The 17,318-nt window shown below is 37.5% G+C and overlaps 1 protein-coding gene across 1 annotated transcript; it reads right to left on the minus strand.

The window, feature by feature from the left end:
* Nucleotides 1–662: 662 nt before the first annotated feature.
* Nucleotides 663–16,577, minus strand: LOC132854028 (cortexin-1). Its single transcript, XM_060882148.1, has 3 exons — nt 16,394–16,577; nt 7,870–8,028; nt 663–3,763 (listed from the first exon to the last, which is right to left on the minus strand). The coding sequence occupies exon 3, from the start codon at nt 3,001–3,003 to the stop codon at nt 2,755–2,757; it is 249 nt and encodes an 82-aa protein (XP_060738131.1). The 5' UTR covers nt 3,004–3,763; nt 7,870–8,028; nt 16,394–16,577; the 3' UTR covers nt 663–2,754.
* Nucleotides 16,578–17,318: the final 741 nt, after the last annotated feature.

A 17,318-nucleotide genomic window follows, 5' to 3' on the forward strand; every position in this document is an offset into this window, starting at 1 on the left:
GCAGATGCTAAACCATAGTTTATAGCAATAACAGATGACATATTACTCATTCCCAGGCATAAGAAATGTAGTTTCTACTTTGTTATTGGAAAATAATCAACCTCTGGGTGGAACAGTATCTCTGCATCGCAGCACCCTGGGATTGATTATTTTGATATTACAGCACACGCCACTATGTTGTCACTGGTATTGTGTAAGTAACCAGTCTCATTAACTATGCCCATTAAAAACCCTGTAATAATCAGAATTACTTGTAACATACAATTCTGCTTTCCAACTTTATCTCTGACTTTGTGACGTGACACAAAAAATGTTCTGAGAAAGAAAGTGAATCTGTTTCAAGATGGAGCGATGATAGCACTATAACATACTTTCTCTGGGTTTTAGAGATAACAGTGTGTCACACCGTGCCAGATCAGGAAGTCTCTTTGATAAACTGAACAACTCAACACAGTTTGAGATGAGTGTGTAATGACTGATTCATGCAACACTGGGAGCTGGGAGTCTTATTTACTTGTTAACTGTAGCTTCAGTGCAACACTATAAGCACAAACCTAAAACCCAAACATGTCCTAAATTATATCAGTTGGTGACGCGGGAACTGTGTTTGTGAGAATGTAGAAAGTGGCAGTTATAATTTACATTGTATCACTGAGGATTTCTGAAACATAAAGTGAATAAAACCCTTATTTATTTGACACAATTGCCCCAGCTTAGCAAAAACAAATGAGTTAGGAAAATATCCAATCTGCTTACAGTACAAATATCAAAAACACACCAAAGCAACACATTGTTATGAGTATATTTTTCTTGATCCAGTGAGAAGACATTGAGCTAGAAATCTTAAACTGAATACATACAGTACAGTATTAGCAAAAGGAGACTCCAAATCTGAGCCTGAATACAAAAATAAAGCACTTTCAGTAGTTCTAAAACTCACACAGTAACTCACTACGCAGTCACAGAGCTCGGCAGATCAGCTACGGCTAATAGCCACACAACATAACACTGTCCAAGGCATAAATATAGATAGATATGGCTTTTAAATGATACAGATACACTGAAATACACTGCAGCAATATCACATTTCTGACATCTTAAAGGGGATTCTGCTCCTGTAAACACCAAGGAAATAACACACCATCAGGGAAAAAGAACAGTACTAATTACGGGTGCACGAAGGCAGCAGTCTGAAGGGACTTTCACATAGCAGGTGTACACTGTTTACATGTCTGGTGTATGATAACCAATTCTATCCAAAAGTGAGTTGTAAGTATGTTTATCCGGTCTCTAATACAGCAGGTTGGTGACATACTGGACTGGAATATAGCCTTGATCAGCAGTCACACTGCATTTTATTTCAGCAGAGCAAAATAATGATTGCGGCAGTCCTGCGTGAGGTACTTCTCTTATCTGCTAGCTGTAAGTGAGCTAAGTACATAGAAATACAAAAAAAGATAATAAGAAAAAATGTCATCAGTAAATTAGTAGATCGAACTGGACAATAGAAAATCCAGTGAACAACTAGCACATTAGCTAGCTAACCTGTTTTATTTAGTTTACTTTTTTTAATGAAAAGCAAAGTAGCTGCCATAGCTGTAGCTGTGACTACCAGATTAGCAAAGCCTGTCGTCCTTTCTATAGGTTCTCGATTTTACAGCTAGGTGACTATATTTGCCAGTGGCCTGACTACTGCTTTAAGCTGCTCAGTTTTATCTGTCTGATGATTATTTGTAAAAACTATACATTTTCATTTAGTTAAAGTCTGGGTCTGTAGTGAATGAGGCAGGAATTAGCTGATTAGCCTCGAAATAGTCAATCCAATATGGCAGCCCCACTGTGTTAAATGAAAGCTTGGATTCTTGAGCAGTGGGTACCCAAAAATTATGATGTGATTAATGACACGAATGTTGATGGAATAAAATACATCTAATTCATACTTTCTCTGAGTCCACTACCAAGAACAGTTCCTCATTTATCAAAAACTAATACTCTGCCCAGTTGGCATTTGGCAACACCATTTTTGATTATCAGAGCTCTAATATGGGCTGAGACTACAAACTATTCACTTTAGTAATTGCAAAACATGTTCAGAAGACTTCACTGTGAAGGTGCCTGAAATTATTGTCCTTAAAATAATGATGGACTTGAGGTGGACTGAGTTAGTTGATAACATTTTAAAAATAATGTGGTTTTTAGAAATTGAGTGGGTTGGATAAGAGAGCAAATATGATCTGATGAAAATCCAGAATTTCAGGCCATCATCGGTCAGATACAGAATTGCTGCATCTGTATTTCTTCAGTTAAAAAGAGATTGATTTGTGACTGTATGATATTAAATGGTTGTAAAATATCCTGTGTCTCTGGAACTGTGTAACTCCATATATACGCCTAACACATTGTGTTAATTTCTCGTACCTAAAGACTGATATTGACAAAACTCATTGATAAAAACACATCACTCTGGACTAGTGAATCTAGAAGACAGAATTTCACAAAACTGTATTAGTTTTTCATAACTGATAGAATAGTAGTAGTTCCTAGTACTGGACTCTGACTGAATGCTCTGCAGATTTTATGGGCCAAGGGAAAATGGATCATGGATCAGGCAGCATTGCTCTAAGGGGAACCTGAGGAGTGACTACAGAATGCGGTGAAAGGAGATTCACATGGAGGTGGGAAGTTGTCGAGGGCTGACCACAGAGAGAGCGAAGGCAGAGGCTCTCGGCTCGTCCACCATCGCTGGGCAGTGTCTTATACCAGCGCGTAGTCGAACTGGCCTCTCTCCAGGCCCTCTTTGTGGTCAGTCCAAGACGAGGCCGGCATGCGGCTGTAGGGATCAAGCAGAATGCGGAAGCAGCGCACAAGCAGAAAAAGTAGGAAGAGCATGAGTAGGCCCACGAAGGCTAGAGCCGTTCTCTGCTCAGCGTCTGCAGCCAGCGGTGGTCTGCTGGGAAGCGCAGGGGAGAGCGGCTCGTACTCCAGTGGGGGAACATCGCTCATCCTCCACACGCCACGCCCACAGAACCTGCACACCGTCTGGACACTCGGGAGTATGGGCAGCTCGGCCAGATTGAACAGAAAGGGAGAGAACCTCTGCGAGCTTTAGAATCTCACACAAGTGGCAACACTGTGAACTGCAGCTTGCCCTCAAGAAGAACAAAATGACAAGCCTGCTTATTTTAGCCCCAGCACGTCTGGTCCTCTCAACAGCAGACTTGGTGTGAGAAAAGACGACATGACACAGCAAGGGACAGATAGCTAATGCGCACCAGCTCTCACACCAGCTAAATGGATCCAGATGGGACTTTGGTGTCCAGGTGTTATATAAACTGGACCCTGCTTTTCTGAGATTAACACAGCCGAACTGTAAATGGTTTGATGGCACGTGTCCTTGTTTCCTGTTTTCAGCGTGTCCAAGCCTGCAGACCTGTGACTAATCAGATCAGTGGGACAGCAGCTGGATGCACACAGAATAATAATAGTAGTTACAAAATAAGGTGTCTGGCCACTGGAGGGAGGAGATGAAGTGGGAAATACAAGCTGCTGATAGTGCTACACAAACTGTCAAACAATGCAAACAATCAAGGAAGTTGGTGACAGATAGACGGTGGTCTCTGAAGGTTCAAAATCTATTATTGAGTCACTTATTGAAGGATGTGGGGTCAGAGCAGAGGAAGTCTGGGGCTCTCCAATCCAGGTTTAGCAATCCATTACACATATGAATGTCTCTAGTCGTCTTCCTTATCTCCTTGGTCCACACCTGTGAACACACAAAACCTGTATTTGACAAATCTAAGAGATAACGCTCCACTCTCACTTGCTTTTGCTCTCTTTGTCAGCAAAATATAAGTGGCATTTCAATGGAACCTGCTGGGATCACATACAATTCAGATGTGAATAGGTTTTGTCAACTTTTTGACTTTGGCAACTTCTTTAGATTTTGAATACGTAGCAAAAGATCCAAAGTGGGTGATATACTAATTAGAGCTTAGCATGAGATTTTATGTAACATTCCCCAACCAACTATATATTCATTTTACCTGATATTGCTTACTAAATAAAGTTGGATATCATTAGCAAGCAGGAAGACACAATCTTTATGTACAATATACATGTTTACGGTTCCAGTGCAGTTCAGTCAGGATACAACTGAGCATTTGATGTTCAAGGAAACAACATTGACAGCTTTTTTGGTGCTGGGATTTAAAATAAGTAGCTTTTGAACAGTAGTTAAAAGGAAAGATCCACCCTGAAAGATTTGCATATCACCATTTGTAATTAAAACATGCAATCTTTAGTGTTGTAAGATTTAAAGATGAAGATTTGTTTTTTAACTTTGGATTTGTTCACTTTTTTTTTGCTTTGGTTTCAACCACATTGCTGATATAGCAGCATATGACTTAGCACTTCCTTCATCTCTACCTAATGAGATCGATGCAGTAGTCCTTTAGTCCTTCAAGACTTTCCAGCACTCGCACCACCTCAAACACACCAGCTTTTAAAGATTAAATACCTCAACAACACCATTACACTTATCACCTCGTACATCACTTTCCATTCTGGATTTCTCATTAATATGATATCATACTTGATATAATACTTGATATCATATGATATCAATGCTGGAAAATGGTGAGTGAGAAAGAAAGCCCTGGTTCTTTCAGGACCTAACAGCAAAAAGTGATGGTTATCTTTTATGTTTAAGATTATTAAAATAAAAATTCCTATTAAACACTAAACTAACTGTGCTAGCAATAATTTCTGACAGGATTAATGATGCATCACCAGGCAACAAATTTGGACCAGAATCACTAAACACATCACAAACATATTTAATGTGTTTTTGCGGGTAGAGTTTTCCTTTAAAAGTGCTAATCCATAATTACCCTACAGTTCTGGTGTGATTGAGGTTTTAAAAGTTTGTAAAACCACTGGTCTGAGAAATCACTGCATACAGATCTGACATTAACATACAGTATTTAAACAACCAGCAGCCAAACCAGAAGCCCAGTAATGGAAATACTTACATCTAGTAAACATGTGTTCAAGCCTGTATGCTTGAACAACACTGCATGAAATTAGTTTTCGAAGTCTATTACAACGTCCATGAATTAAAATGGCTTTAAGTATTACTCTGACACACTGACAGCATGATCATTCAGTGATTGCCTCATTACAGCAGCATTAGCAGTCAGGAACTACAGCACACTGAGACATTAATAGAGTAAATACGATGCCTATTCATCAGGGCTGTGTTTCAGTAATTCAGTCAGGACCACTTTGTCAAAAAGAGATTTATTGAGCGATATGCATACAGTTAGTGTTGGCGGTATGGTTCTGTTCTGGGCGAATTTTCCCGCGCGCCTTCCGTGCGCATGCTGGAGAATCGAAGAGACCCGCCGGAGCAACAGAAACAGAACCATGGCATGCATGTAATTGAAAAGTTTTTGGTTTTTTTTTTGCTTGCAGTTTGGAAAAGCATAGATTGTTGAATAGAATAGGGGAGAGAGGGGGGAGAGGGGAAGGGAGAAGGAGAAGGGAAAGAGACGCGAATACGTGAAGGTAACTTAATGGACTGCACGACGGGTTCTGGCTGGGAAGAGTCGGGGTTGGAGGGGGGATTAGAAATGCAGCAGCAACGGTGAGCGAGAGCGGCTTGAGAGAAGGGAATTTAAAGGGTCGTAAATTTCGGAAGTCGTACCGGATTGGGCGCGCCAGAAACGGCAGATTAGCAGCTGATGCACTTGACTCCGAGGCCTGCCTGAACTAACGCGAAGCTTAATTATTAACACAATGCTGTGAGGAGCAATCGAACACTGAGAAAGAATAACACTGAGAACGCAAAGAAGGACAAAGAAAGAAACAGGAGGAGACAGAGATATTGACAGTAGTAGAGGACAGTGAAGAGAAGGCACAGAAGAAACAATCCATGCCTTGAAGGATGTGGTTAGAGTATTGAGAAAAAGGATTTTTCCAATTTCATCAAACATAAAGAAAGATGCCAGTAATTTTGAAGACTTGTTTTTTTTTTGTTGCTTTTAACTTAACAGTAAATTTTAGTGATTTTTAGTGATTAAGCTTTTAATCATTTAACTTTTAATCATTTAGCTTCTTTCCCCAAATTGTCCGTAGTGTGTGAGTGCGTGAGTGTGTGTGCCCTGCGATGGGTTGGCACTCCGTCCAGGGTGTATCCTGCCTTGATGCCCGGTGACGCCTGAGACCCTGTGACGCCCCGTGACCCGAGGTAGTTCGGATAAGCGGTAGAAAATGAGTGAGAGTGAGCTTCTTTCCCCCAATTTAACTATGGGTGCCAATAGTTCTGGAGCAGAATGGACATTATATCTTCTAAATATTATTATAGCTTTAAATATTATTGCATTGAATACTTGGTGACACTGGGAACACAATGACACTGGTTCTAGTATTCTTAATAATAAAATCATTTTATATTAAATTATTGTTTACTTCATCATTGACTGTAGTTCTTTGGTCCAGGTTCTTTTATTCACTATATTTGTATTACACACACACACACACACACACACACACACACACACACACACACACACACACACTTCAAATTTTAAGTCATTTGATTAAATAATGCTTAATGCTCAATAAAAGCAGATCAATAGGCTGTTCTTGAAGACACACAAGCAACTGTAAAGACTGTTAAAGTTTAATCCCAGGAGAAGGTTACCCATGATTTTGTCTACTAGAACAAAATCAGTGCTTCCAAATTTAGAATAAACCTAATAATTAAACTCCTGATGTTACTTTTGTTGGTTATGTTTGTGAAGTAAGCAATAAGATTATGTTAGCAATGTGCTTGGGTAATTTCAATTTTAAAAAATGATTTAATGGTAATCATTATGTTTTAAGCATTGGCCTGGCTGTCATTAGCTATCAGGGAATCTAAGTCCAGGCCTCAGTAGTTTCTAAAGGTGTCGTTTACATATATATATATATATATATATATATATATATATATATATATATATATATATATATATATATATATATATATATATATATATATATATATATTTATATATATATATACACATGGTTTTATTGTAACCAGGAGCTGCTGTGGGGAAAGCTGACAATCACCTGTTTTATGTTTTAAGGAGTCAACGCTAGAAATGTATATTTGCACACTTTCTTACTTGTATATCTTTTGTAGGATCTTTTCTAAATCATTTTTCTGAACAGATTTGTGTAATAAAGGTCTAACTTGAGAGAAGTTTGTGGAAGATTGGAATTATTAACATTAGCAATTAAAATAGTACGCATTTAACATTTTGATATATTAATTATATCTATATATTTCAATCTATATTAATGTTTACACATTTATATATACCTTATACGACTACATAATATAAAAAATAACTGACATTTATCATTATCGTCTTAACTGCAATTGTTGTTTGTTTGTTTTTTTTTCAATTTTTTAAATTATTGTTTAGCTTGCACCAAATTATATGTGAACTGAACTGTAAGGACTGCTTTAATTTTGCTGTACTCAGTATAGTGACAATAAAAAAAGAATCTTGATCTTGACTACAGCTTTGCATTGTAGACCTCACTAAAATAGGTCTGATTATAACACTATGAATAAACCGATGCGTTGTGTGATAATTGACATGACAGTGTTTAATGATTTAATCATTAATATGTAAACACTAGGTATACATCTGCTTTTTGATCATATTGGGTTTTGTATTTCTAACCCATGATATACTGTAGCAGCCAAACAATTCTTCATAACCTTTACCACCTACACGTTCAGTGTTACAAACATTACCACATGATCTGCACTCATAACACAGATTGTAAAAGAAAAAAATTCACTTGTAGGACCTCATATGCGCTGTGTGTCCTCCAGGTCGTGCAAAGGGAGAAGCTTCAGATGAAAGGGGCCGTGCAAGGCTCTGACTCCAGGGTCAGGCAGTGACCGTCTGTCCAGAGAGCAAAGCAGATGGCAGCACAGCATGAGCCCCAAAACGTTTACATCAGAGCCTACAGGAGAGGAGAGGACATGCTGAGGATACCAAGACACCTGCTTCTGAGTAAAAATACAGGCACATACTGTAATCTCTCCCACACATATAGCATACAAACATTTAAATGCTTTGTTATGACTAGGGGGCATTTATATTTATTTTTTGTTGAGATGGTTCGATTTCTCTTTTGGAATAGGAATTTCTTCTGACTGATCACCTTTACCCTACAATGAAACAATTCTATCCTGATGATCATGATCTCTTTATAATCCTGGTATCTGAGTCACTGAGAAGAGGATGGGGTTTTTGGTTCTTGTTCTTCTCTCTTGAGACTCCTGCCTCAGGGATATTTTCCTTTCCGCTATCACCTATGGCTTTCTTGATATGGATCAATACCTAAATCCAGAGTTATGTAATGCTGCTTTGTCCTAATGTACATATAGGAAAAAAAAATATTATTTTTTTTTTTTTATATTATTATAAAATAATTATATATTATTAATATTATTATTGCAAGCATCAGATCCCCTTTCAGCATCCTTTAGCACTTCCATTTTTTTTTTTTTTTTTGTAAACCCATGCCTCAATGGTTCACTGGTCATCCTGCCAAACTCCTGATAGTAATCTGACGCCTAACATCTACACAACAAATTCATCACAGAATTCAGCCTTCAGGTTCACTCCAGACAGATCTACGTAGAGAATGAGGCAGCTGACTACAATGGCAGCTGACTTCTGGAAAGTTCTAATACAAAGAAAGCTCGATGAGGGTCACTAGTAAAGTCACATCACAGAGTTCGTATTACATTCCAGTTTTCAGATATGAAATACAGTAGATCTTTATCTTAAACACAAATGAGAGCATTTAATCCTTGAACGTATCTCCACTCTCCTTTAGGTGCAGGCAGACCACTGAGTCTTGACCCTTTGTTCCTGTTATTTTCATTCTTCTTTCACTTCTTGATTATACACTTTCTTACTTTTTCACTCTTTTTCATGTATTTTATTTTCTTATATCTTCATTTCCATTACTTCACTTTTATTTATTTATTTTTTACCATAAGTTTATTATTCTACCCTTTTTATTCTGTGTCTGTACTATTTTTTCTCTTCATCCCCATCATTCTTATTTTCTCCCACATTTAAGTTTCATTTTGTGTCAGCGAGGCAGGGATAAAAACAGACCCAAATGCAGGATAGCGTAAAATAAAAGGATTTATTAAATAAAAGACACAAAACAGGGACAAAGACGCGACACAAGACTCAACAAGAGACGCTGCCATAGGCAACGTGGCACAGCTAAATAGACATGACAATTAAAACCACATAAGGAACAGGTGTACAGAGGCGGGAGGAAGAGACAAGGGTGGGGCAGACACGTGACACAGAACATAAACAATCACACATGAACAGAACATAGACAAAAGCATGTGGCCAAAAGTACGAGCTGGATACTGACATTTTGTCCTTTTCTCCTTTTTCTGTCGTCTTTCTTAACCTGTTCTCCCATTTGCCCAGTTGTCAATTGCTGTTTTAGGTTTCATTGTATCTGTTCGTTTTTCTCCCTTTCTATCTACCTTTCCCCTTTTTATCATATTAAAAATGTAGATCATTTTGCTTCTTTTCAAAAATAAATGTATGAAATACGCTGAATTATCTGCCAATAGTTTGTTTATCATTTTCTCTTATTCATCCCTTCCTTTCTCTTACTTTACATTGCTAGATTTCCTATTTCACTCATTATCATTCTCTCTTTCACATTCAATCTCCATGTTACATTTCTTTCTTTCATCATTTCTCTTTTATGTTCTTGTTAGTCACTTATTTTTGCCTTCTTTCTTTCTTTACGTTTCTTGATCATTTTCTTTCAAAGCATCTCTTTTTTCTTTTTAGCCTTTAAGTTTTAGTCTTACTTTCATTTTTTCCTTTTCTCATATTTTCATTCTTTTCTTTCCTTCCTTGATTTTCTCTTTTTTGTCTTTATTCTCTTTTTCTCTTTTTTATCATCCATTCTCTCCGATCTGACTTTTATTCTTTCCTTCTATTTCTTGTTTTCTTTTACCATTTCCTTAGCTCATTTTTCTTTTTCATTCCCTATTTCCTTCTTTTGCTCTCCATTCTCTCTATAGTTCTCTTACTCAATTTCTCCTCTTCATTCAGTCGTTCCCATTCTGTTATCAATGTGTTTCTTTCACTCCTTTCTCTTGGTCATCCATTATCTCAATTTTTATGTGGTTTTCATTTCGCCTGTTGTTTTATTGTTTTTTCTTTATCTCCTACATTCACTTTCTTCATTTTCTTCCTTCTCTCTTGCTTTCATTTTTCTTTTCTTTGCTGGAATCCTACCCTCTCTCTTTCCCAGCAGGGACAGAGATGATCCTCAAAAACATGTCTGTCTCTTATCTAAAACCCTCAGGGTTTTCTTTCACTGCTGACAGATAAAACAAACAAGGGCAAGCAGAGACATAAATGGCATTCCATTAAACCACCCGTGTGTCCGCTGGTGTTATATGCTGTCCTCTGGAGCTTAGAGTCAGAGTGTCCCCACTGTGTCCGATCATTACGTCGCCCACAGTGTCTGTTCTCACCAGCAGCCATTCCTCATGTAGTGACAACTGAGGAGCAAAAGCCTGGATTTATCATTATTTGTGACTTGTCTGTGGTTCTTTTGCAAAATGAATTAGAGACCATGATCTAAAATGAAGCCCCCACCCTCACCCTCGACACACCACCAATGTCATATCCAAACTGACAGTCAGCTGATGCTGATGGCCTGCACTTCGATGGGAAAATAGCTGAACTCCTTCCAACTGTCTGCTTATAAAGATAAAATGGGTTTAGGAGAAAAGGGCAAGAGGAAACACAGTGTGTGAGCAGAACAAATGCTACAATAGAAACTCACACAGATAGTGAATAAGAGAAAGAGGAAGAGAGAGGGGGAGAGAGAGAGATAGAGAGCGAGAGAGAGAGAGTGTGTGTGTATGTGTCTGTGTGTGTCTGTGTGTGTGCGGATGTGTGGCGAAGTTCAAAGGAGCTATTTATGCCATCAATCATGTAAGTTCTGATGGTGGTTCTGGGCTCTTGTTTGGTTCATTTCATTGATCAGTAGAGAACATTTTCAGTAATAAGATCCTGCATAAAAACACGGTCACCTTGTACAAAGACGCATCCAAAACTACAGGCATCTAATCTTCATGAATTTGTTCCCTCTCCAGTATCCTACTATCTACATACTAGTTTCTTTCACTAATGGAGCTCCCCTTTTCCCTTTTCAACTTTTTTTCATCATTTTTTTTTTATAAGCACCCTAATTCCAATCTGCATAGGGGTTTACTTATTACCATTAATCTGCATTGGAGAAATGAAACAGAGAAAGTATAAAATTTTACAGAGAAGGGACAGCATGTCTAAGAGAAGTGTGTTTCAGCCTGCTGACAGTTTAGCCTGAGTTTCCACTTTCATACTGCTGCTCTTAAATCCTGTGCCTGTTTTTCTTGATACCTTGAAACTGACCAAGGTTTTTGGAGGAAAAAAATGAACACGAATGATTATAAGCAGTCTGCTGGATCTGCAAAACTAATATCATCACGGTATACTCTTTACAAAGTCCAGGTTAACTGTGTGCCAGAACCAGAACTGTAGTAGTCTTTAGACCAAGGGCCACAGAGACCACTTTAGACCACTGAACCATGTACTACTCTGAAACACAGGCCCAGTAATACAGTTCCACTCAGAATCATAGGTCCACACTTAACTATGTGCCCTTTTTTTAACCACAAGCCATACAAGGTAGTTACTGGCTAAAAGCCAACACCAGTAGACATGTAATGAAGCTATTTATAGGTTAAAAATGAAAAACAAACTGAGTCTGAATTATTATCCCACAATCTTAAATGACAGCTAAAAGTCCCCAATACACACACACAGACACACACACCTGTTCCCACCATCACAAGTACACTCCTAAAATGTGCTTTTCAAACTGCTGTTCATGCTGCATCACAGGGCAAGGAAACACACTTTGAGGAAACTGTTATCCATCCCCTTTCACATGCATAAACTCACCGATGCCCATGATTACCTAGTGTCGCTCTGACCGACAGAGAGACACGGCCAATGTGCTCTCTTGCAATAATGCTTAAACTGGGAAAAACAGTGTGCTGCCTAAAAGTGGAAGAAGAAAAAATCAGAATCAATGTATGCTCAACCTCAGGAAAGTGGAAAAATTGAATAGCCTGCTGTGCCATGTTTATTAGTATGCCAAAATTCAAAATAAGGGCCCGCTAGAGAATTCTTGTTCCACCCCTTCACTGAGCCCTGCTGTGTCTCTGGAAATGGTGATTCTTCTCAGACTGCTGAACTCCCTGCTCCCTCCTCTCCAAATAAATGTACAGTCTAATCTATCATTGGCCAGATTTGAAGTAATCACTTTAAAAATCTCGTTCTAAGCAGTCGCAGGACTAATAAAGAAAAATCTAACAGTGGTTTTCTGGACACGACCCAGCTGGCTGTGCTGGAAAATGACAGAGTAATTTTCTGTACTGAGACTGTGCCATTGATATCCGTTGTAATGGAGGAACCCAGTGGCTATCCACAAAAGACCCCTTGCTGCTGATGGGCTTTATGTCAAACACATCTGCCTCCCATCCCACCGCAGGCTACTGAGGCTTTCCAATAAGAACAACTTAACTGCCTAGAGCAGAACCTAATTTTGCTATTATTCACAATTGTAGAACTGAAACAAAATGTTACAGAACAAAATGTTCAGAGGATTCAGTGTTACTGTTTCTGCTATTTAAAATTTTTTGCATATGTGTTCTACTCTGACCATTTTTTGATCAGTTGCTATCATGACAAATAAGGCATGACCTGTGCAATTGTCAGTCCCTGTGAAGGAGGCGTGGCTTCTGTACCTGTCAGGCCAAATGAAGGCATCTTGGCTTCCGTGCCTGGCAGTCCCAAAGTGAAGGAGGTTTTGCCTCTGATCCTGTTATGCCCAGTGAAGAATTTCTAAATTCTCTATTAACTTAGAAATGCCATATATATTGACAAAAAGTGTCTTATGACTTCAGTGTTTTGAGAAGCATGGCCAAATGGATAGTTTAAAAGAGACAAGGGAAGAGACAAACATAAATGGTAAAATGTGCATAAAATGTAAAGGACATGGAGTATAAAGTAAGAACTCGAGTGACAAATTTAAAATGCATGTTACATGATACAGCTTTATTCAAACTGACTGGTTGAGTGCACACTATCTACCTGGAGCTCAGTCAGAGGGAATATGCCAGCACTCTGTCAAACCCACCTGCCGCATCTTTAATTCCCAGCCCAAATCACAGCATGAAATATTAAGCTGGAATGGACAGCACAGATGGCAGTGAGTGACTGACAGGATGAGCAGCGGGAGTGTATGTTGCAGCACAGGTCTAGAACTAGAGAAATGTCACAGTTATAGGACTGATACAAGCCCACCTAATGCCCAGAATCTTCTGTCTCACTGCACACACCCTGTTAAAAAAAAAACACAACTCAGCACTTTCTAAAGTGTAAATACAGAGGACAGCACTACCTCTACTGTGTGATGACCTGCTGTGAGGACATGCAGCCGGGGACTATCCGCCCACAGACATGCCAGTCCCTTCCAGCGGTCTGTCATTAAGGGCATCACATCAAAAAGCAACAAATGTCAAATGGACGGCAAGGGACAATGCGGAGGGACAAAAAAAAGGTCAAACTATCTGTGCTGTGAGCGGCATTATAAAAACTGATTTAAGTTTGAACTTCTGTCAGCAGAAACAGAATGAAATGCAGTAATTAAATCTGTGCAGGAGAAAATGAAAATGCTGATGTAGAGCAAGCGGTGTGTGCATGAAAAACTCCAGCTCATAAACCAGAAAAAGAAAGCTTGGATTAAAAATAAAGGAAAGAAGGATTTTCAGAAGAGCCTATAGGATTCAAAATCCTTTTGTAAGAAAAAAAAACACACACTAAACAAAAGCAGTGTTCGGTATTTCCCCCTTTAGCGGTCTGAGCAGGACATGAGTCCAAACTGCTAGAATCCAATCCAAACAAGTTAACAACCCCTGGACGAGACTGTAAATCGGCAGTCTTGACTGGGAAGATAATAAAAACTCAGACATGGTGTCAATTATCAATTGGCTCCAAATAAATATTTCAGTAGGGATCTTGGAAAGAAACTAAAGCCTTCTCTTTAAATCAACATCATGCCAAGCTCAGTTCAAAACATATACTGACATTAATTTGTATCTGGGGGGAAAAAGAAATACCTACTTCATAAGAAGACCAAGGAACCTGGGACTCTTTGATATTAAAACAGATGGAGACTAGTATATATGCAGTCACCCCTTCAGAGAATGATTAAAATTTTGACTTACTGTAATTAGTGAAACTATTTGCCTTTCCTCTAACAAAAAAAACCCTGATGTGGCCTTTGTCCAAATGCAAGGTTGCACACATGGAAAATCACTTTATCATCTATCAGCATGAGGAACACCAAAGGCTCTTAACAGAGACAGACTGTTGTTGAGCTACAGTACACAAGTCAGGTATAAAAATAAATATTAATTCAACTACTAGATGCCATCTCCATAACAACAAGCTCTTTGGAAGCATTGAAAAATACACTTCATTAGACCCTCTCAAAAAATGCAGCTCAAAAATCTATCAATCACCACTAAAGCTATAATTGAAAATGTCTATTGTAGTTAAGAGACCAAAATCTTTTTTTTTTTTTTTTTTGCCTGAAAACAAATGCCAGGTTTTGGTGACAAAAGATGTCTCAATACGGATAAGGAGAAGGACCCAAAATCCATCATTAAATACTGGGGAAGGTCACTGATGCATTGGGATTGTATTTTGTGCCTGTTTTCTTGTGAAGAAATTCACCATGTAAAGAGATATTAGCCCAAAACCCGGTTGCTAGGAAGTACAGACTTGGCTGTAGATAAACAAGTCAATGAGTAGACAAAGTTCTTAAAATTTTGCTAGACCAATATCAAGAGCCACCAACCTTAATAGAGACTTCTAGACTCACCAAATATTAATGTAAATATTAAATATATATCAATAATTTGAACAATAATGTTAAGGTCAGTGCTTCACACAAAACAAAGTAAAACATTTTTTTACTTAGGAAAACATTTGGTAATGAAAAATTGAAATAATGTTATCTGGGTTTAAACTTACTTATTTCATGTGTTATTTATTTTGCATATTCATTTTTTTCATTATTTTCAAGAAAAAATCCAATAACATACCAATGAGGAAGTTTTTTAGCGTTTTTCAGAGTCTCTTGCTAAGGTCATGGTTTGAGCTAAACGATTCTATTTCATCTTAGATTTATGACTAATGTTAACTCGGTCCAGTAATTACAGTGAGAGTGTTACTTCATTAAATATGTTTTGGGATCGAGCAAAAGGAATCTCAGATTTAGCAATGTCTTCTTTTACGACAAGCACTGATTCTAAAAATTAAGCGACTACAGTGAGACTCCTGACTGCACCAAAACTTTCACCTTTTATCATTTATCATGATTATAGTGATCACAGGTCCAACAATGATTCTGCTCAGAATGAGTATACTTTGCAGTATGTACCGAGTGAAATGTAGTTAGAATCTAAAAATATTCACATGAAAATTTTCTCATATGTTTGCATGATTTGTGCACACAAGAATTGCTTATTTAGAGTACATAACTCGAATACATATACTTTCTGTACCTTTAGTATGTATCTTTCCCATTGAACATGAAGATGAGATTACCTATAAACTAATTTATGGCAAGTAGTTGGACCTTAAAAAACTCCTTTGTTCTATTAAGGACACGGCACCTTTTTCATTATTTCAGATTCAAGTATTACCAACATATATATCTATATCTATATGCATCTATATGCATATATCTATCTATCTCTCTCTCTCTCTCTCTCTCTCTCTCTCTCTCTCTCTACACACACACACACACACATATATATATATATGTATATATGTATGTATATATATATATATATATATATATATATATATATATATATATATATATATATATATATATATATATATAATGGGGCAGATCATTAAAACTGAGGCTGTTAGCTATTCTGCACTTAAATAAATGACACAGCATTACTACTATATTCAAGTAATAAATAATGATGCCTGGGAATAAAATTACTAAACATCTCAGCTTTTTCCCAGATATTGTTCCTGCTATTTTAATCAACGTGCCAAATAAATCCAATGGAAGTTTCTGAAGCTGTCATCAATCCGAAGGATATAACGTTCCAACATCAAACAGCATAAACAGTAAATCATGCATTGCGTGCAAATAAAAACGGAGACGAAATAAATAACAATCTGACCTCTGTTACGCCAAAAAAGATGAGTATGTCTAGCATCAGATGTCAAGTGAAGTGAAACTTCAGCCGCTTTGTAGCTCCGCTAAACGAACTCGAATAACAGCATCGAGCAACGGGTTGTGAAAAGCCATTCGTGAGCGAATCGTTTCTTTATGAACGACTCTTTGCAACAATTGAATCACGGAATCGATTCGTAACCAAGAACAAATAGGGAGATTTTTTTCACCCACGCCCCAGCAAATGTACTCATCCTACGTAATCTAAAGTATGTGTTGTTGAGACGGTGCGTATACCAGCCTTTGATTTCACTTTTTTATTAAATAACATGTTTGCAGTCATTTTATATTGATAAGCTACTGCACATGCGCAGTGTCAGAGTCATTTAATGGGAAGATGTACGAAGGCGAGCGTGTCATGCATAAAAACAGAGTAAACCTATTTTATATCTAATACTGAAAACAGTTTTTAATATTATGAAGTAAATGTTGGCATTTCCTTATATTATCGTATCTATTTCTTGCTGCAGATAGGTATGAATAAGACAATAAAATGGGATAAAATAAGAAATTAAAACACTATACTGTAGAAGAAATCTTAATATTATAGTAGTATAAAACTTACAGAAGTAAAAATACATAAAAAACATATCAAAGTATATAACTATAGAATACAGCCATAACTATATAATAATACTTATACAATAACAATACTTATACTACTATTAGTAGTAACAACAACAGTAACTGCAATAAGTTTGTTAGATGTCAAAGATTTGTAAACAATGTCAAAGATTTGTAAACAATATATACGCCAATTTAGATAATGTAGATAATACATTGCCATTACGAGCTATTAAACAAGTGGATGGAGAATATTCTTAAAAACTGTAACAAATTAAAACAGAGAAACCTGTTCAAATTAATGTTCT

The sequence above is a fragment of the Tachysurus vachellii genome, chromosome 1 (assembly GCF_030014155.1).
Source record: "Tachysurus vachellii isolate PV-2020 chromosome 1, HZAU_Pvac_v1, whole genome shotgun sequence".
Classification (NCBI taxonomy): Eukaryota; Metazoa; Chordata; class Actinopteri; order Siluriformes; family Bagridae; genus Tachysurus; species Tachysurus vachellii.